Consider the following 23303-nt stretch of genomic DNA (forward strand, 5'->3'; position numbering starts at 1 on the left):
TTATCACTGTTATGAAATATTAAACTTATGTCTGACCCTTAAAGAATAGAAAAATGAACCAGCACTATGGACGGAATATCCTATCCGGGTGGATTTCTATTGCTCCAATCCATTTACAGGTGCCAGATTTAGCGATAAAATGAAGGATTATTCCAAGCAGAAAATGCTGATCCCGAAAGTGTGCTCCGAAATGCACCATCAGAATGGAATGGTGACCATGCATGCTCATCATGGCACCACTGCTCCTTTCACTGCTATCGCCAGCAGGACCATAGAGGATTGCAGTGGAGGTGCACATGCGTGGCCGCCAATCCATTCCAACAGGGCATTTCCGAGCTCTGTGCTCGAGGCTTAAACTGTCATAGGACAGAAAGCTAACACTAGAATTGAGCAAAAGTATTTGCACCACCATCATCCAGTGGTCACATTGGTAGTTCTTGGCTGCCGAACCAAAATCTTGTGAGTCTCCTCCTACCTTCCAGCATCCCGGGTGGCTCTCCTAATTAGGAGACCCAGCACAAAGTCATACCACTGGAGGTGACAAACAAAGAGGGCCCCTATACAAGGACAATACATGTACCCTTTGCAGCCCAATAGCTCATCATAATGCACAATTCCACCTGCTTTGGAGGTGGACGTGGCCCTCTTACCTCTAGGGCCCTTGTGTTATCACACAGGTTACATCAATGATATGTCCACCCCTGGTGCACACACCACAATGATGAGGTCGTGCTGAGCCTCCTAATAAGAAGAGCTGGTGACAGCAGGTAAGAGGTGGATTGCAGGGCTCTGGTCCGGCGACCACAGATTACCGATTTACTTGCTGCAGCAATATTTTTGTTCAATTCTAGTTGAAGGGGTTGACTCTTTTCAAAAAACTTTTACTGATAAATAGTTTGTTGCAATATAACATACTGTGATTTACTTCCTTTTCCGAGGTCTGGTACAATGTCTCTGCCACTGCCCATTATTTGGCTGCTGGAGTCTGGGTCAGTGACGGGGACACCACACCGGGCCCAGGAGAGGAAGCAAAGAAGAGTTTGTTTTTTGTTTTTTTACAATGAATATATTAAGAAAAGTTTTCTGAAAGTGATAAAACTGTTCGACACGGTCCCTTTGGATAAGTGATAGCTTTTTAAGGTTAGGCATAACCCATTTCTTATTTGGTCACAGATAAAAAATTATACACATGCAAGTTGAAGTACCCAAATCAAACTTAATGGAAAGTTACCTGAATGGGTAGGCAATGGCGATATCAACGCGGAGGTCGCTCAGAGTTCTGTTGGCGCAATCCACACTGACTCTCAGCTCTCCGGAGTAGCCTCCACATGTTGCAAATGCAAAGATTGCAAAAAGCTGCAAAAACAATAGAAAAAAAAGACATGTTTTTAACACATTGATGAGAGGATAAATTGAGATAAGAAATTGTAAAATATAGACAGTAGGTTACATTGTGATTCTATCACCATGGAAACGAAATGTCATAACTTTATATTACATGGAATGAGAACAACTGAAACTGATGCAGAAAAGAACTTATGGATATTAGTGGATAATAAACTATACTAGAGATCAATGCCAGACAGGTTGCTGACAAGCAACATAAAGTCATGACATGATTCAATGTCTGAAGAAAAAAAAAGCAGTTGTGTATTCCAGCCATAATCCTTCTCCTGATCCCATGGCCATCACAATGGAAGTGCCCACGCCATCAAAATGCTGTATCAAGATGCCGGGGCCACGTGCCTTGCTGAGCTCCTAAATCTGCCCTTGTCTGTCCCCTCCCCACCCGGAAAATTGGGAGCTGTAGTGTATAGAAATACCCAAACCAAACTACCAAGGGAAGACGTACAGGGATAAATGAAAATACAAATCATACAAATATGCACTCACAAACAACAGAGTGGAACACCAACAATTAAATGAAGGAAAAAATAAATGGGAGAGGATAAAGATATATACACAGACAAATCACCAAGCAATGGTCTTCTGAACCACACTCAAATCGCCTCCTCAAACAATCAACACCTCCAACTCCAGAACCAGGCAGTATGAAACTAACACTGGCAACCCTTGATTTCCAGAGGCGACTATATAGCAGAAGGCAGTTGTCAATACTGAACAGCTGATACCATCAAAGCAAAAAAGCTCCAGGCGCTCTCAACTTGACAGATTAACCCCTGAACTGTTAGCAGAAACCTGCACTGTCTAATATGATGGTGAAGTGCTTCTAATCAGTGAAGGGGTAAGTGAAATTAGACAGCGCGGTCTTCTGGCCCCTCTCTGTCGCGGTAAACCCATGACATTATCTGGGGATCAGGGGCAATGTAGAATACGGACAGGACGGTAGATGGGATCTGTAATACAGCAGATGTAATAATGTTCCCACTTCTCAATAAACACTATAACATCAGCTCTAGAGATGGAAAAAGGGATGCGAGCACGGCATGTTCTCTTTGAATCCTCTCAAACTGCAGAATCCATTTAATCGGAAAAATACTTTGCCACGTTTGACATCGTGAACAGACGCTCCAAAGAAGCAGCCACTTCAGAGACATTTAAATGTCACCTCACATTCTGCCTCCAGTGAAATGTAGTCAGTGACACGAAGGAAACAACCTGTGAGAAAAATGTAAGTGTCAAACTGATTACATTGGATAAATATCTAATGATGATGTTTATTCAAATGCTCCCACTACTCTCATACAATGTGTTCTCAATTAATAGGTAATGTGATAAAGAAATAATCTGCAAATCACTTCATTTAAAAACTGTGTTACCTTACCCTTCAAAATTTACGACAAAGAGCTGGTGTTTCTTCTCTGTCTACCTCGCTGGCCACTGCCTGTTGTCAAGTGTAATCCATCTACATCATCAAAAGATGCCGACACAGATTATAGAAAGTGAGGGAGGGTGAGGATTTGTCTCTCTACAGAAAATGAGGGTGATGTACGCTTTAAAGCAGGTGTGCACAACTCCAGTCCTCAAGTACTATCAACAGTGCATGTTTTCAGAATTTGCTTAGTATTGTACAGGTGATAATTTAATCACATGCACAGATGATGATTCCAACATATTAAGCAATTCTAAGGAAATCCTGAAAACATGCACTGTTGGTGGCCCTTGAGGACTGGAGTTGTGCACCCCTGCTGTAAAGTAATCCAGTATACTAGTATTGACCATCTGCATTGGTGCCGGTGCAAGGTTAGGATTAGGTTTGTTGGGTTTAACAGAGGAAATGACAGTGAAGGTTGCAACAACGATCGTGAGGGTTCTGTGCCCGCCGATGCCAGCACAAATTTCAACTGCATCCTCGACAGGCAGAAGTTTAAAATGAGGCCCCAAATGCTAATATATTGCACATCACACAGAATTAATATTTCTGTTGTATTTACATGAGCTGAGTCAGACCGCTAAACGAGTGTGATTGACAATATTGAAGTCGTTCGCTTGTTTCCTAGCCTCTTTACACCAACTGAGAAAGAATGATGGGAGCCAAACAATCACTATTAGATCAATGTATGTCTCCATACAGTATCATGTTATCAGCAGCATATCTGCAGTTTACACCGTCGATGTGCTGCTGTGAACAATGATTTTGTTCCCGCATAAACAATCCAATCGCTCGATGAAAATGCAGCATTTTGCTGGTTTAGTATAATACACCCCATAGCCCTCCACATAGTATAATGTGCACCACAGTCCTCCATATTGTAAAATGCACACCCCTTAGTCCTCCATATAATATAATGTGCCACATAGTCCTCCATATAGTATACTACATGCCCCATAGTCCTCCATATAGTATAATATACTCCCCATAGTCCTCCATATAGTATAATACACTCCCTATAGTCCTCCATACATTAAAATACACTCCTCAGTCCTCCATATAGTATTATACACTACCCATAGTCCTCCATATATTAAAATACTCTCCTCAGTTCTCCATATAGTATAATACACTCCTCATAGTCCTCCATATAATAAAATACACTGTTCAGTCCTCCATATAGTATAATACTCACCTAATAGTCCTCCATATAGTATAATACACTTCTCAGCCCTCCATATAGTATAATACACTCTTCAGTCCTCCATATAGTATAATACACTCCTCATAGTCCTCCATATAGTATAATACACTCCTCATAGTCCTTCATATATTAAAATACACTCAGTCCGCCATATAGTATAATACACTACTCAGTCCTCCATATAGTATATTACACTCCTCACTCCTCCATATAGTATAATACACTTCTTATAGTCCTCCATATAGCATAATACACTCCTCATAGTCCTCCATATATTAATATACACTCAGTCCTCCATATAGTATAATACACTCCTCAGTCCTCCAAATAGTATAATACACTCCTCATAGTCCTCCATATATTAAAATACACTGCTCAGTCCTCCATATAGTATAATACACTCCTCAGTCCTCCATATAGTATAATACATTCCTCTGTCCTCCATATAGTATAATACACTCCTCAGTCCTCCATATAGCATAATACACTCTTCAGTCCTCCATATAATATAATACACTCCTCAGTGCTCCATATAGTATAATACACTCCTCATAGTCCTCAATATATTAAAATACAATGCTCAGTCCTCCATATAGTATAATACACTCCTTGTAGTGCTCCATATAGTATAATGCACCGCCATAATCATCCATCTAGTACAATTCACTTCCCATAGCAAAATGCACCCCATAGTTCTTCATATAGTATAATGTATTCCCCATAGTCCTCGATACAGTATAATGCAGCCCACATATAGTATAATGCTGCCACCCCACAGAGTATAATGCAGCCACCCCACAGAATTTAATGTAGACCCCTGAGTATAATGCAGCCCCGCCATACAATGTAATGTAACCCCCATAGAATATAATGTAGCCCCCTCATATAGTATAATGCAGCCACCCAATAGAATATAATGCAGTACCCCACAGAATATAATGTAGCCCTTCCATAGAATACAATGTAGCCCTCCTCATATAGTATAATGCAGCCCCCATAGGATATAATGTAGCCCCCTCATAGAGTATGATGCAATCTTCCCTCATAGAATATTATAAATGTAATACATAGAATAAATTTAGTACATAGAATATAATGTAGCCCCCCCATAGAATATAATACAGCCCACCTCCCCATAGAATATAATGCAGCCCCATAAAAGAGTATGATTCAATCCTCCCTCATAGAGCATAATACAGCTCCCCATAGAATGTAATGTAGCCCCGTCCCCTTCCCGAGAATGACCCCACAGTTCAGTAATCACTCATTGATATATTAAATAAAAAACACACAATCCTCACCTCTCCTCGTGTTCCGCACTGTTCCAGACTCGGCTCCAGTCTCAATGGCTGCAGTCTGCCCGGCACACAGCAGGTACATGATGAAGTGATGTCCCCAAGTGCAGTGGCAAAAACCATCAAGTGCTACAAAGAAACTGGCTGACATGAGGACCGCCCCAGGAAAGGAAGACCAAGAGTCACCTCTGCTTCTGAGGATAAGTTTATCCGAGTCACCAGCCTCAGAAATCACAGGTTAACAGCAGCTCAGATTAGAGACCAGGTCAATGCCACACAGAGTTCTAGCAGCAGACACATCTCTACAACAACTGCTAAGAGGAGACATTGTGCAGCAGGCTTCATGGAAAAATAGCTGCTAGGAAACCACTGCTAAGGACAGGCAACAAGCGGAAGAGACTTGTTTGGGCTAAAGAACACAAGGAATGGACATTAGACCAGTGGAAATCTGTGCTTTGGTCTGATGAGTCCAAATTTGAGATCTTTGGTTCCAACCACCGTGTCTCTGTGCGACGCAGAAAAGGTGAACGGATGGACTCTACATGCCTGGTTCCCACCGTGAAGCATGGAGGAGGAGGTGTGAGGTGTGGGGGTGCTTTGCTGGTGACACTGTTGGGGATTTATTCAAAATTGAAGGCATACTGAACCAGCATGGCTACCACAGCATCTTGCAGTGGCATGCTATTCCATCCGGTTTGCGTTTAGTTGGACCATCATTTATTTTTCAACAGGACAATGACCCCAAACACAACTCCAGGCTGTGTAAGGGCTATTTGACCAAGAAGGAGAATGATGGGGTGCTACGCCAGATGACCTGGCCTCCACAGTCACCAGACCTGAACCCAATGGAGATGGCTTGGGGTGAGCTGGACCACAGAGTGAAGGCAAAAGGGCCAATAAGTGCTAAGCATCTCTGGGAACTCCTTCAAGATTGTTGGAAGATCATTCCCGGTGACTACCTCTTGAAGCTCATCAAGAGAATGCCAAGAGTGTGCAAAGCAGTCATCAAAGCAAAAGGTGGCTACTTTGAGGAACCTAGAATATAAGACAATTTCAGTTATTTCACAATTTTTTGTTAAGTATATAATTCCACATGTGTTAATTCATAGTTTTGATGCCTTCAGTGTGAATGTACAATTTTCATAGGTGTGTCCAAACGTTTGGTCTGTACTATATATATATATATATATATATATATATATATATATAATAACCTGTAAAGCGCTGCGGAATATGTTAGCGCTATATAAAAATAAAAATTATTATATATATATATATATATATATATATATATATATATATATATATAAATATTCAGTATATATATACCATAATGGAGGGGGGCCCTGGTCCAAATCTTGCATCAAGGCCAATCGGGCTCTAGTTAATATCCAGTATTAAAATGTCCGATCTGCACTTAAACTATCTGGTTTCCACAGTAAGAATGTGCTCCATGATCAGATTAAGATTAAACACCACTGAGTGGGGACAATGGCACCTGTCACTGGGTTGTGACATATTGAGCAGCAAGTGAATAATTTGCCCTTGTACAAGTAGTTGATATGTTGGATGCAAGAAAAATGGCAGCCCTTGTGGGTTTTTCCTGGTAAGTAGTAGCTAGTACCTATCGACAGTGGTCCAAGGCAGGACAATTAGTGAAATTTGTCACACGGTTAATGGCACCCGAAGCTCATTGATGTTTGTGAGGAGTGGCGGCTAGCCCTTCTGGTCGGACATTAAAGAAGAGCTACTGCAACACAAATATTGAAAAAGTGGCGGCATCCCATGAAAGCCTTCCAGTCCTCGATCATTAAGTATGATAATTAAACTCTTAAGAAAACATTCAGACCAGAATCTAAGCCCTGAATCACTTTGATTGTGCTTACATCTACTTCCCTGCAGGAAACTGAAATAAAGTCGGACCCTTTCTCACTTCATGGAACGGTTTCCCTTCATGAACTCAATTACGGAACACTGATACAAAAATACCAATATTCTGAAATAGTGAAATTAGGAACGATGTCACACAGATGTCACCTTGTCACACAATGACAGCAATCGTTACATTGTATGAGACAGGAGAAGTCATGTTTTCACATTAACTGCAAAGTTTGGCTTATTATTGGGCAAGTTCCTGTTCTGACCTATATAATTGGCTTAAATTATACTTTTAGGTACTACAGTAATATGACTCAAGATGAATTTTGCCACTGGCTATATTGAGAAGTTAATAACATGTCAACCAGAGACATAATTTACAGATCATTTGGGCTGATATTTAAAGAAGACCTGTCACTTGCTAAATCGAGTTAAATATCTTGCAAAAAAATCCCCTAGCTCCCCAGATTCTGATGCTTTTTTCTGTTTTGTGCTGCGTCGCTCCATTGCAGAGATATTCACATTTGTTGCTTTTGGAGCGCAGCATGTGAAATCTCTGTTTGCAGACCAACTTGGTGTTTTTTTCCAATTCTTCTCTAGGAGTGTGTTCTTTCACCCCTCCCTCCCAGATGCTGCAAATCGCAGCTCCGCAGCTGATCTAGAGGTCTCAGACACTGCTTAGCTGTGATTGTCAGCATCTGGAAAGGAGGGGTGAAAGTGCACATCCCAAGAGAGGACTCTGAAGAAACGCCCAGTTGGTCTGCAAGCAGAGATTTCACACTCTGTGATCCAAGAGTAACAAATATGAATATCTCTGCAATGGAGCGACGGAGAGCAAAATGGAAAACAGAGGCAGAATCAGGGAAGTTCAAGGGTTTTTGCAAAGTATTTAACTAATTTTTTTTGAGCAAGTGACAGTATCTCTTTACGTGATGCCTTATTTTCCTATGTAAAAGAACCAGTGTTCTATTGATGAAGAATGCCATGGTAGAGCAGGTGGCACTTTAGCCTGCCAAGGACATACTTCAAGGCTAGGAGCCATTATAGAATTATTGTTAGTTGTCTATAAAGATACCTGACAGGTAAAACTCAATATATGTTTCCATGAGACACCAGAAAAAAATATCCATGCAAGTAATTTATTTTTGTCTAAAAATTATTTTTGCATTAGTCTTTCATTAAAAATGTTTTCCAATTTAGCATCTACAGCCTCTATGTATCATTGTACGTAGCGGACAGCTAAATGGGTTACCCATCAAATCTCCTGTAAGATCTTGGTCCTAAGATGGTTTGTGACAGATAAAAGATGAATCTTGATGTGTCTATAAATCGACTTAGAAGGGGGAAGAAAGATAATTGTCACACACCCTTCTGTCATACAAAGTCACTGATTGGTTAGTCTGCTATGTACAGTGATACATACAGGCTGTAGAATCGTTTGGCAGTGGCTTTCCCTTCTCTCTCCATTGAAAACACATGAATGCTTATACAAACTTAACGTTCTTGTGAATGAGGGAGTCAGGAGAGAAAGGTGTCCGACATGCGAACAATTATCCGACAGTTACCTAATGTGTATGGATTGACTGTGTAATGTAGGAAAGGACAAGTCCTCCAGAGAGAGCTACACTCTTTGTAGCTGCTTTCTACTTTATCCAAGAGATGAGGGTCTTGAGGATCCTCCTCTTTTAGGTCTCGTGTAGGCAACCATTTTAACAGACAAGTGCTATCTTTGGTTTTGACGGATCCAAATCGTACCCGTGTTATTCTATGGGGCTGTGCACATGTCCAATTTTTTCCTCGGTCCGAGTAGTCCGAAGAAAAACATCGTGGCATGTATGATTTTCCTCCGAGAAACGGATGGCTCTCGACAATTCTTGTCTATGGGTCCGTGAAAAAAATCTTTTCATGGACTGTCATAATGGAGAAGGTGGAAAAACGTTTTGTTTCTACATCTCCGAAAAAAATCGGATCACACGCTGATTAGAATCTGATAAGCATAGTCGGACTGATTTTTTTTGGACGGAGAGAAAACGGTGGTCCGCTCCTGCCCTTCCTGAAATTCACAATTTAATACTATGACAACCCCATTTCTTGAATATTGACCAAACACAACTTGCACGATCTACCTCTATTCTTTTCTTTTTAAACGAGAAAAGACTCTAGACTAGATGCCTCTAAGAAGCCAGAATTAGCGATGAGGAAATAATCGGTAGAAATTGCAAACTTCACCGGGGCCATGGTTGATATGAATGTACTCACTGTACAGCCCTGCAGAATATGTCAGTATATGTAAGCTATGATGTTAGTAGCATTAATGAAGCATAGATAATTAGATTTCATTTCATTAGGAACTTTGAAGATGCTTATGGACTGGCCCCTCCGAGCCAATTCGTGATCATGTGACGAAGTATAAACTAAACCAACAGTGTGTATAGCCAATCCACATGAGCAGTGGGGGGTCAACACTGGAATCTGATCGTATAGCTCCTAAAAAGAGCAGTTTGTGTATCTGTATGTGTGCACAAGACATAGCACGGGCACCAGAAAACCACAGTGTGCCCATTGGGCACCATTATTTCTATATCCACAATATTATTCTTTATTTTCCTTCCGTCACCAGTAGATAAGAACTACCTATGGAGCTCTGTATTCTGTCATTTAGCTTCTGGCTGAGGCCATCATTAGTCACTGAGGACTTATCCACTTTGTACAATCTTCTTTGTTACATCAATCAGCTATATTCTATGGTTTTGATTCTCCTGCAGCACTCCCACAGGAGGAGTGAAGTATTGCAGCAATCCTTTTGGAAAAAAAGTGGGGTATACATGTAATGAACAGATATGGCAGGTCCTCCAGAGCAAAAGCCACTTTTAGTAGTTACTCCGCACTGTGGTAAGTTACAAAAATTCTTAAAGGGGGGATTCCTTTTATAAAATGAGCAAAAGTTACAAGTCTAACTCCAGTAGGGGTCGGGATGGAGTAGAGATGTGTGAACAGATTTGGACTACCCTGGTCTGGCATCCACTTGTTAATCCATGGATCAGGGCAATACCAGCTTCCTAGTCATCCTGGATGCTTCTATTGATTACTAGACCCAGTGATATAGAAAATGGACCTTGATATCATGAAGTGTAGGCGCCCAAGATGCCGGAATTCGAGTATTGACCAAAGAAGTTTGCAATGTACTCGTCTGGCTGCTAATGATTACTGGAGTGGACTCTGGATAAGGGTAATGCAAATATTATTGCTCGTCGTTGCTCAAAAGAGAAGTTTTATGTATAACTAGATGGTGGCCCCATTCTAACGCATTGGGTATGCTAGAATATGTATGTAGTTTATTTATGAAGTTTTCAGAATAATGCAATTTATACACAGGATTCGGCCAGCCAGGCGCGACCGATTAGCGAAGCGTGGTTCAAATTCCATGCCAATTCACGGCCGGACTGCGCCTGTCGCTGATTGTTCGTGACCGGCCGGGCGTGACCAATCACTAAAGCCAGGGCCGGCTCCAGGTTTTTGAGGGCCCCGGGCGAAAGAGTCTCAGTGGCCCCCCCTCTTTAACATATACCATGATTCATGATGCACAGATACAGCAGAGAAATAACACAGCCCACGTAGTATATAGCACAGCCCACACAGTATATAGCACAGCCCACACAGTGTATAGCACATCCCATGTAGTATATAGCACAGCCCACATAGTATATAACACAGCCCACGCAGTGCATAATAGCCCACGTAGTATATAGCACAGCCCACAAAGTGTATAACACAGCCCACACAGTATATAGCACTGCCCACGTAGTATATAACACAGCCCACGTAGTATATAACACAGGCCACATAGTATATAACACAGCTCACGTAGTAGATAACACAGCCACATAGTATATAGCACAGCCACAGTATATTGCCCAGCCATGTATATTGTATAGCTGTGTAGTATATAGCACAGCCCACGTAGTATATAACACAGCCACGTAGTATATAGCACAGCTCATGTAGTATATAGCACAGCTCACACAGTATATAACACAGCCACGTAGTATATTGCCCAATAAAAATGTAATATATTGCACAGCTACGTAGTATATAGCACAGCTCACATAGTATATATCACAGCTGTCAAAGTATATAGCACAGCTCACGCAGTATATAACACAGCCACGTAGTATATTGCCTAGCCACTTAATATATTGCACAGCCCACGTAGTATATAGCACAGCGATGTAGTATATAGCACAGCCCACGTAGTATATAGCACAGAGACGTAGTATATAACACAGCCCACACAGTATATAACACAGCCCACGAAATATATAACACAGCCCACGTAGTATATAGCAATGTGGGCACTATATCCTTGTTAAAAAAAGAATTAAAATAAAAAATAGTTATATGCTCACCTTCCGTCGGCCCCCGGATCCAGGCGAGGCATTTAGCGAAGCTCCTCACAACGCTCCGGGCCCAAGAATGCATTGCGGTCTCGCGAGATGATGATGTAGCGGTCTCGTAAGACCGCTACGTCTTCATCTCGCGAGACCACAATGCATGGCCGGGAGCGTTGCGAGGAGCGGGAAAGGCGCCGGAAGGTGAGTATATAATGATTTTTTATTTTTAAAATTATTTTTAGCATTAGATCTTTTTACTATTGATGCGGCATAGGCAGCATCAATAGTAAAAAGTTGGTCACACAGGGTTAATAGCAGCGTTAACGGAGTGCGTTACACCGTGGCATAACACGGTGTAATGCAGCCATTAACCCTGTGTGAGCGCTGACTGGAGGGGGCACTGACAGAGAGTAGGAAGGGGCGAATTCTCGGCCGGACTGTGCCCGTTGCTGATTGGCGTGACAGACAGACAAACAGACAGAAGTGACCCTTAGACGATTACATATATAGATGAAGCACTAATTTATCAAATATCATGCAACACTTTGATAAATTTGGAGCAAAAAAACCTCCCAGAAAAACAGACTTCAATAATTGTCCTCGTGAAGAATTCCCTCCCAAATCTTTTGCTGATACTCCTCAACAATAGCCTACACAAAGTAGAGATCCGAACACATCACCTAATAATAAGAATAAAAGTGATTGTAATGAAAAGTTACAAAGTTTTGCTGAAGTTTCTCTAACGAGTAACTCAGCATTGAGCAGTGCTGTTGATACATTCTGTAACTCAAGGGTTATAAAACAATTCACACTACATTTATTTTTCAGCGCTTTTTTTTATAAGCTCCAACTACATTAACGGTAATGGAGTATTGATGAGATTCACTAGCTGCATTCATTCTGACAAATTACATTATATACGGAAATGTAATCAAATACTAAACGTGATAAACAACAATATATATCAAAAAATCCACTAATGTCAAATTGGGTTCCCACCACGAAGAAGAAAGGATTCCCAAATATCCCATCCCCCATTACTAATATAGAATATTCACCAATAATGCTGTTTGCATCAGTAACATCTAATATTTCTAACCCATCCCATAAGTGTCAAGTATCCTTCAAATTGGGTTGTCTTCTACTAGACCCGTGATTGACTGGTACCTTGAATGTCAAGCCCATCCTGCATAATTGCCCAAAGTAAAAGTGATTGGGAGCTAAACCGGACTGTCATTTGGCCATTTAACATCATGGTGCTGAGTGTTAGACCATGAAAAAGACATTAAAAGGCTCATGAGATAGTTAATGGGGCTATCCCCAGCAACAACAGGTAGCATCTATCCACTGATAAGTGATCAATGGAGGTCCACCGCCAATCAAAAGAAGAATGATCCCATGTCCTATGTGCGAATAAGGCAGTAGTGCACATGTGTGACCTCTGTTCTTTTCACCATCTAGGTGAGCGGTGGTCAAATATTGGACACTACCACTCTCATAGATCCATAAAAGTGAACGGAGCATGAACAGTACCCCCTTCATTCACATGGGACTTTGGGATCTCCTTTCTCAGGATCTCTGTGGGTCTCCCTATCTATCCTCTAAAAAGAAGTCTTTAGCCACACACATTTCTCGGCCATGAGCCCAAAAAACATACTTTAACCCCTAAATCGAGACCTGAGCAATTAACTGTTCAAGGTCGGCACAGAGTGGTGGAAACCGCCTAGACAATCTTGTTCACCAACGAGGACACCCCTTCTTCATACTTGATGTTAGAATTAGGATGCACGACACCCTACCAAAAAATAAAGATGTTAAGAAACTGAATCTATATCTAAAGTCATTTTGGCTACATGTTTAATCTATGCCCCCCTATGCCACCATAGCCCTTTAAATATCCATTAATGTTCAGGCGTTATCGTTCCCCTTGACAATAGTGCCTGCCAATACATTATTAATTAATTAGAATTATCCATTTGAGAGTGTGTAAGGATTTGCTCATTGATAAGAAGAATGGTAATACCTAGTAATTATTTATTCCCACTCGCTCCCAATAATATATCTATGGCCAACACCCGCCGAATGAGCAAAATGCTTGACCGTTTGGAGAGATTATTTGTAAACAGTAGTGATGAGAGAGTGTGCTCGTTACTTGAGATTTCCGAGCATGCTCGGGTGTTCTCTGAGTATTTTGCGCATGCTCGGAGATTTAGTTTTTGACGCCGTAGCTGCATGATTTGCGGCTGCTGGACAGACTGAATAAATGTGGGGATTTCCTAACACACAGGCAATCACTGCATTGATTCAGGCTGTCTAGCAGCGGGAAATCATGCAGCTGCGGCGACATAAGCTAAATCTCCGAGCATGCTCAAAATACTTGGAGAACACCTGAGCATGTTCGGAAATCTCGAGTAACGAGCACACTCGCTCATCACTAGTAAACAGGTTTATAAATCATTGTTATGTGCTTCCAATAACATGATGGTCTATATTTTGATAGGAGGGTCCCCATATTCCCATAGGGAATCCCTAAAACCAAAGAATTCAGCAGCAAACTGAAGGTAACGCCACAGTGTCATGATATAATGCCAACATTGATAAAGTCAGCGTAGAGGACGCTGCTGTCCTACGAGGTCCTAGGAGCTCACATCCTCATATACAGTTTGTGAACAGGAATGATGGGGATCAGTGATGTGAGTGAAGCACGAAATTATTAAGGTATATTAAAGGGGTTGTCTCGTGAGCTCATCTTCAGGAGTGGAGATTATTACAACATGCACGATGCGCTCACGGGAAGGATGAGATCTGAAGAGGATAAACAAGCTTTTTATTCACAAACGCGTTTCGGTGCCATCCTGAAGGTAAAAAGCAAGTGGTTCTTTACCTTGAGAAAGGCGCCGATCTGACTCTAAAACGCGTTAGTGAATGAAAAACCTTGTTTATACTCTCCGGATCTCATTCTTCCCGTGAGCGCATCATGATAATCTCTACTTTGCCAAACTATTATCTGGACGATACTCTCCTCCAACCATGGGGCTGCTGGTATGGCACATCAGGCTACTAAAGGTGTTGTGTTCTTACACAACCCTTACAGGTGAGTGCTACCATCTCTCTCATTTCGCTCCTTTCGGTGCTGCCCTATCTGTGCACGTTTGTCCCATCCAGATTTTCCATCTATCTGCAGGAGCGCACACTCCGCTCACTCCTTGAAAATTGATAGTTCACACCAGTGGAATGGTTGAGCCACTGGCCTGAACTGCATGTACTACGATTTTACTATCAGAGGGGGCTTTGGTTGAGCAGCATCGGAGAAGCGCAGTGAAAGTTGGTTAGCAGAAAGAGTCCAGACAATTAACCAGAAAGATAGGACCTCAAAGGGAGAAACTAAAGTGCAGGCCCGGACATGACAGGGGTTTGGAAGGAGGCCAGGAACAGGATAATAGGTAGTTTTGCACATCCACAACGTAAGGTTAAAATGCGTGATGGTGACGTTCAGGTCACATGGGATGGAACCTAGTTTAGGATTGGATAGGAAGTTGTGAGAAGGGGTGGGGAAATCTGTAGGCATCTTACAAGAAGAGGAGGAGCCGTTTATCATCATTGTCCCTGCGGATTTATGACCAGTGAGTGACCCTCCATCCCGCTTCGTTTATGATAACATAAAATTCTGGCGGTGGTGTGTAGGTTTTTTGCTTTGGACCATTTTTATAATTCAGTCCCAGCAGGTGGACGTGAGGGTTGTCCTTGGTTAATGGGGTAGGGTGACATCAGAGGTATGTTGACCCATCACTAATGAGTTACAGTTTAGTTCTTGATGGGACAGTTCCCAGTGAACAGGTGAATAATTGGAGAAGGGTCAGCACCGTGAAATTTGTCAAGGCGGTGCGACTGCTGAGTATTTATTCTGGTACTGGCCATTGTTAGGACATCCAGGATGTCCTCAGAGAAGAAAGCGTGCCATGACTGATTTGATATATGTTGTAATCAATAAAGGCTGCTGTCACCATATAATTAGATGTCACTCAGCGTTATGTCTTATTCGTTAATGCAATAAATGCTTTACAATACCCTAGTCAAGAAGAGCAGCTATGAAGAACATCTCTTGCTCTGGAGGACCAAGAGATGTTCTGGTGGACTGCCTGGTCGCAATAAATAGATACTGTGTAATACCTCATTTCTCCTCTGGGAGTGATATAGTTTAACTGCACACTTGCCAAGATCTCCGGCAGATCACTACTGAACATTGGAAAGCCTGATTGTTCACCTAGGATACAATATCCTTGATCTACCGCCCTCCCCCCAAACAATCCCATTCTAGTCTGCCAGATCGTTATACTAATATATTCTATTATCCATGAAGAAAATCTGCATTCACATTGTGGTTTTAGAATAACTGAACCTGTAAGAGCATTGTCTGATGGTATCTGCTGCGAGCAATTAATATCCTCCTGTATACAGACACCGCAAACAAACATCCTGAGGGTTAATTAGCCCAGGTTACAATTTCTGGATAATTGCACAACCGGCTCAGTGTGCAAATGATGGAGACACGGAGCAGATGCCGCCCAGCGCCACTTAGCAATACTCTGGCCATTTATCTGGGGGTGATTTAACAACACTTCTTCGCTGCTATCAATTATGAATGAAGTACACAGATCCTGCCGTAGAAATATTCCTTTTAGCACCGAGCACTTAAACATTTTAAAACAGGCTGTAACCAAAAAAAAAAAGAGGAACAGACTATATTTCCATCAGGCGTAAATAATAGATTACATCAAAATTTTCTTTTTTTCTCCGCAAAGGATTCTTCACGTTCGATCGCCTATAAATACATTTTCATAACAGCATCAATTTTCCTAATAAACTGATCTCCGCTGGAGATTGCGGAAAGTCAATGATATGATTGATTCATTGGAGGAGTCGCTTAATTATTAAATTATCACGGTGGATCCAACTTGGGCAGCACATGACGAATGGAAGAGATCCGAGTATGTGAGATGCAGCTGGGTCGAGTTTGTCAGGTGTAGCGGAAGTAAACTTGCGACTTGGATCAACTCATCTAAAATTTCATAGAGATGAGTGCACGGAGACCATATGGCAGCGCAGCTAGTCCCGGTGGCTTAGTCATAGGCACCGTGCATGCTTCTTCATGGCTTTTTTGCTTCCTTTCTTAGAGCTGTGTATAACCTGCAGGTTGTACGGACCATAGTACTCTTGTATGACCCCCCATGTTTAGCATTGTGGCCTTGCAGTGCTTGGATCCTGGGCTCAAATCTAATCAACGGTCAGAGCTCTATATGATTTTTACAGGTTTTCTTCACAAACATACATTAGTTTGGAAAGAAGGTGTAGACTGTGGCAAAATGTTTTGACAGCTAAGAAACTCCCCTCTCCCCACCTAGACTCACACAAAAATAGTGAAGCCCCTTAGTGTTTCCACATAGTTTAATAGCCTATCCATGGCCTGCACACTCTACATCCCCCCACACACAGTATGATGCCCCCACAGTGCCCTTACACGTTGATGTTGCCATAGTGACCCTCCACACAATGATGTTGCCACAGTGCTTCCATGGTATGATCCATCTTATGGTCTGCCACAAACATTATGATGTCCCCACCCCCCCCACACAATGATGTCTCATACACAGTATGATGCCCCCGCTGTACCCCCCACATATTGATATATGTCCAGGAAAAAGGAGAGGTTTGTGGATTGTTTCCGTTCATGCTGATCAATGATGAGATGTATATCCAATTGTGGTCTTTCCTGATTAAGAAGTCTTTTGTACTTTAAACACGTAGAATAAACCACTATTTGATTTGACAATCTGGGATATGCGTCTCATCATAGATCAGCAAGCGCGGAAACCATCCGCAAACCTCTCCTTTCTTTCCTTGATATCGTTTGGTCATTTACTGACCCATGGATCTGCTGCAGCTGATGTGCTTTATTACATGCTTTATAGATACTGATAAAAGGTGAGTGTAATTTTGAATTTATCGCCTGCCATACTCCTCGGATAAGACCCTATTTTGCGCTGATCTCCCCTACAGCTTTGCGATAATGCCCACATGCAAAGGCTTTCCCAGAATGCCTTCACACACATAACAATGGCCTCCATAGTATGATACCTCCATAGTCCTACCCCTGTAAAGTATGATGTCTCTAGAGTCTCCCCACCTAATAATGCCCTCAAAGTTCCTCCACACAGTATGATTCCCTCACTTCCCCCTTACTATGATGCCCCCACAGTCCCCTCCACATATTGTGATTCCCCCACCTTCACCCCCACAAACTGTGATGCGTACACAGTCTCCCCCTCATAGTATGATGCCCCCACCTTCCCACACAGTATAATGCTCCCACAGCATGATGTCCCCACCTCTCCCCTACTCAGTATGATGCCCCAACCTTCTCTCCACACAGTATGTTTCCCCCACAGTCTTCCTGAATGGTATGATGTCCCTATCTCTCCTGTACAGAGTGCGATGCCCCCACTTCCCACATACTATGATGGTCTCACTCTCCCTAAACGCCATAGGATGTCCCCTACAGAAGGATGTCCTTCCCTCCACACAGTATGTTGCACCCACAGTCCCACTATACAGTATAATACCCTGACCTTCCCTCACACAGTATGTGGCCCCCACAATCCTCCAACACAGTATGATGTCCCCACCTCTCCCCTACAAGATATGATGCCCCCAACTTCCTACACACAGTCCCCACCACACAGTATGATGTCCCCACCACACAGTATGATGTCCCCACCACACAGTATGATGTCCCCACCACACAGTATGATGTCCCCTACCTCTCCCCTACCCTACACACTAGGAAGCCATCACATTCCTTCTACACAATTAGCTGCCCCCACCTTCCCTCACACAGTATGTTGCCCCCACAGTCCCCCACACAGTATGATGTCCCCACCTCTCCCCTACAATATATGATGCCCCCAACTTCCTACACACAGTCCCCTCCACACAGTATGCTGTCCCCACCACACAGTATGATGTCCCCACCACACAGTATGATGTCCCTACCTCTCCCCTACACACTATGATGCCATCACATTCCTTCTACACAATAAACTGCAGCCACCTTTCCTCACACACTGTTTCCCCCACAGTCCCCCCACACAGTATGATGTCCCCAACTCTCCCCTACAATATATGATGCCCGCAACTTCCTACACACAGTCCCCTCCACACAGTATGATGTCCCAACCACACAGTATGATGTCCCCACCACACAGTATGATGTCCCTGCCTCTCCCCTACACACTATGATGCCATCACATTCCTTCTACACAATTAGCTGCCCCCACCATCCCTCACACAGTATGTTGCCCCCACAGTCCCCCCGCACAGTATGATGTCTCCACCACTTCCTTAAGGAGTATGATGCTCCTACAGTCCTCCCACATGATATGATGAGATGCCCCCATAGTCCCCCACAAACAATGCTGCCCCTAAGCGATGACTATGATCAGTGCCACTCGAAACACGTTGGCATTACTCCTTCTGTCAACAGTATTTTTAAAAATGTATTAAAGTTTTGGGATCTTACCCTCAGTTACGGTGCTGTCTGTACAACCATTGGATAGACTAAAAACATACTGATGGATCGTTTCGATATGAGCCCCAGTGTGAGCAGGGACTGATGTGAGTGCTGAGAATCGCTGTACACCGCTGCAGAATACGTTGGTGATATATGAACACATTTTTTTTTTACTTGACTGCACAGATAAAAATTACACCACAACTTAGAAGTTTGTAGCACCCATCTGTGGACCTGCCGATGATTGATCATTGCCATTGACCATCCGAGAAGATATTGCAGGAACGGCTGCACTAATTAATAGGTAGTGGCCTAATTGCATTAGCTGGCGGTCTAATTCAAGGACAGAACAGTGCGAGAATCGCACACGTAATTTTGACTTAATGATCTGTCTCCATTCCTTAGTTTGCTGAACATCAAACACATTTACGGACAGATGTTTGGGGGGCCGGGGACGGTAAACCCAGAGCGCTAGAAAAAAGCAGAGCGGCTGGATGCACTTAGGCAAAATAACATTATTTAAGATTTGCCCTTTGCAGGATAAAAAGATCACTGAACCGTGAAAAAAAAAACTATTTTACTTAATGGGTGCAAAAAATCTACAACATCAAAAATTCACCAAAAGCTCAAAAGCCTTATACTGTACATTGTCTCTCCATGGAGTTTACATATTCTACACATTTTCAGATTCCACCTATATTCCCAAAACATGCGTATGATATTGGCACCGTGTTCTCATTGGGGAAATTAAAGTAATGACGTGAACGCATTCTTCATACACTAAATAAATAGCATGCAGTCCTATGCAAAAAAAAAAAAAAAAAATGAAGGATGCAAAATGACAACTTCAACTCTGCTACATTCTACTTGAATGCAATCTGTACAATAAAGGCAAAAAATAGAATTACACCATTGTTTTTTTCCCCTATAAACAAAAACTTGTGACCGTGTTATACCATTATCTTTTTCTTCCTTTGTCAGGGAGATTTAAAAAATTACAAGAGTTTAGACAATGCAATCTCAGGATAAGTCATGGAGGAAAAAAAAAAAGACAATGGGAAAATTTTTTTTTTTACGTATTTTTAAAATGATGATATAAATCATTACGTCAGTCCCTATAATTATATCTGAAAAATAGAAAAAGAAAAAAACAAAATAGTAATTTATTTAATATAAAATAAGGAGATAATGTTTCATGTTTGCATCGATAAAAAAAATATAATTCTTAAATTAAATATAAATATTTGTAATTTAAAAAATATATATTAAAAATATATATAAATAAATAAATAAAATAAAAATACGGTATGTAAAATCTCAAGCGCATCTGCTGTTCTTTTATGACTTACCGGAGCGAATATCACCATACACATTTACAAAGGAATTGATAATCCAACTCTGCGCTCTGGAAATGTATCAGAGGTTGTAGCATGCTAAACCGGACAAGATTCCCAAACGCTTCTGTGCAGAGACTTCCAGTAGAGTAAATCAAGAGGAGCAGTGAAATCGATGCAAGGAAAAGTGAGATGTTCGAACAGAGCAAAAAAAAAAAAAAAAAAAAACAAGCCTCAGATTCCTTTTTTCATGTTTTTTTCTTGAGGGTTGGCAAGAATTGTCAAAACATTAGAGATTACTGTAGAAAGCCCATAGTAAGGCGGGGGGATCTGTGCGCTACTTTTGTGAGCTGGAGAACGCTTCCCCTGTGTTCAGAGGCTTAGCTGTACTCTGTGTAGAGCGTGGTTCATAGTAGAATACGGGAGGGGGGGATACATTTCTTATGTATAGATTCACAAATACATCCAGGGAGGAGGAGACATATACGGGGTGGCATCTCCGTCCGTGTGTGGAAAAGATGAACTTCTCTTTTTTTTCATGTGACCGTGTCTTGGATTTAACAATACATTAGCATTGGAATCGATATAGAACTGAAGTGGAGTCAGTAAAGTGGTGGTCTTCAATGTGTGTGCTAGGCTCACTACATGAGGTGGTTCCTCAAAGCCCAAGGTTTGGGTGGGCGCACGGGCTACGGGTTGTCGGTGCAGCAGGAAGTTAAAGCACGCAGGAAATGGGTCGCAGAGGTCCTGGAGACCACAGACAAGTAGCAGAGGTCTGGAGACCAAAGGCAAGTAGCAGAGGTCTGGAGACCAAAGACAAGTAGCAGAGGTCTGGAGACCAAAGACAAGTAGCAGAGGTCTGGAGACCAAAGACAAGTAGCAGAGGTCTGGAGACCAAAGACAAGTAGCAGAGGTCTGGAGACCAAAGACAAGTAGAAGAGGTCCTGAACACCGCAGACAAGTCGCAGAGGTCCTGAAGACCACAGACAGGTTGCAGAGGTCCTGGAAACAGCAGACAGGTAGCAGAGGTCCTGGAGACTGCAGATAGGTAGCAGAGGTCCTGGAGACCACAGACAGGTATCAGAGATCCTGGAGGCCGCAGAAAGGTAGCAGAGGTCCTGGAGACCACAGATAGGTAGCAGAGGTCCTGGAGACCACAGACAGGTAGCAGAGATCCTGGAGACCACAGACAGGTTGCAGGGGTCCTGGAGACTGCAGACAGCTCACTGAGGTTCTGGAGACTGCAGACAGCTGACAGAGGTCCTGGAGACTGCAGACAGCTCACAGAGGTCCTGGAGACCGCAGAAAGGTTGCAGAGGGCCTGGAGACCACAGACAGGTCGCAGAGGGCCTGGAGACAGCAGACAGGTAGCAGAAATTCTGGAGACCACAGACAGGTCGCAGTGGTACTGGAGATCGCAAACAGGTAGCAGATGTCCTGGAGACCATAGACAGGTAGCAGAAGCTCTGGAGACAGCAGATAGGTAGCAGAGGCCCTGGAGACCGCAGACAGGTAGCAGAAGTCCTGGAGACCACAGACAGGTCGCAGAGGCCCTGGAGATCGTAGACAAGTAGCAGAGGTCCTGGAGACAGCAGACAGGTAGCAGTGGTCCTGGAGACCACAGACAGGAAACAGAGGTCCTGGAGTCCGCAGACATGGAGCAGAGGTCCTGGAGACTGCCGACATGGAACAGAGGTCCTGTAGACCACAGACAGATCACAGAAGTTCTGGAGACTGCAGACAGGTACTGAGCAGGTCTTGTTGCACAGACAAACTAAGTGTTTTAATATAAAGATCCAGGTACGTGTCTTGGGAGGCCTTATGTAGGCCTAGATAGAAGATCACATGGGAACACACCAGGTTACTTGTAAAGCCAAACATGGAGTACAAGAGAGGTTAGGGATGTAAGGAGCAGAGCCTTGACCCCAGAGATGTGTGTAACACTGTGGTTCTGAAAAACTATAATTCCCAGCAGCTGTAAAGCCACATGCATGCCTGTCCTCTTCATTCGCTAGGTTGGGTGAATTCATGCAATTGATAGATAGGTCATAATGCTGATGATGAAGTGGGGACATTTCATCCCTCGGTCCGCACTGGCTAACAGCCCTATGGTCATCTAGTTCAGTCTTGAGAACTAGTCCATACGATAGATGAGCTTTATACCAATGTGGCATTATAATGGGTGTTTCTGTGCAGAAAAGGGTCCCACGATTTTGTGATTGAGATGCCGGTAAGTATACTAGTGCATCCCCATGATCTGGAGTGTGTTGTTCGCACTTCTACCAAGACGTCACTCAGATGTCCGCATAAAAAAAACAGAGACATTGTTCTACTCTGTTCCAATGTGTGGACAGAACTCGTCCATTCAGCGGACAAATGGAATCATCATGATTTACATTTTTTTCCATCTAATTTTTTTACGCACTCGAAAGTCTGGTGAAATATGAATGGTAAAACCAGACACATAGACCAAAAACAGGTGAAAAATGGACTATCACACGGGTGGAAAATGAACACGGATGTGTGACTGAAGCTTGTGGCTAAATTCAGGTTAACATTGCCAATCTAGGACCAGTCATGTTAGGAAATTGGGGCAGCGGTGAGGTTCACTTACAGCTCTTCGGGTTAAGCAGGACAAATACATGACTTGCACAACAGAAATGACTTGTGCATATGTAACACACCAGGTAACCGGCTGTTACAGTGATGTTGCCTTCCTTTTGGGGAGGGTGATATCACGTTTGGAGGCAAGGAGGATTCACTTTACCAGGTAAGGCACTCACATTCAACACAATCTGAAT

General features: G+C 42.7%; 1 protein-coding gene across 4 annotated transcripts in view; it reads right to left on the reverse strand.

Annotated features, from left to right (window-relative positions):
• The window catches only part of SYNPR (synaptoporin), a 163398-nt gene that overhangs the window by 44966 nt on the left and 95129 nt on the right, over nt 1-23303 (reverse strand). For 2 of the 4 annotated variants that reach the window (XR_011314990.1, XM_069736588.1), the window contains exon 3: nt 1232-1356. Coding sequence is in view for 2 of the 4 variants with exons in the window: in XM_069736588.1 (XP_069592689.1) it covers nt 1232-1356 (125 nt within the window). In the remaining 2 variants the exon portion in view is untranslated. Of the gene's footprint in view, nt 1-1231; nt 1357-20517; nt 20922-23303 lie in introns of those variants that run through there. The other 2 variants (XR_011314991.1, XM_069736589.1) reach the window with 2 other exon arrangements.

The sequence above is a fragment of the Ranitomeya imitator genome, chromosome 8, assembly GCF_032444005.1.
Source record: "Ranitomeya imitator isolate aRanImi1 chromosome 8, aRanImi1.pri, whole genome shotgun sequence".
NCBI classification, from domain to species: Eukaryota; Metazoa; Chordata; class Amphibia; order Anura; family Dendrobatidae; genus Ranitomeya; species Ranitomeya imitator.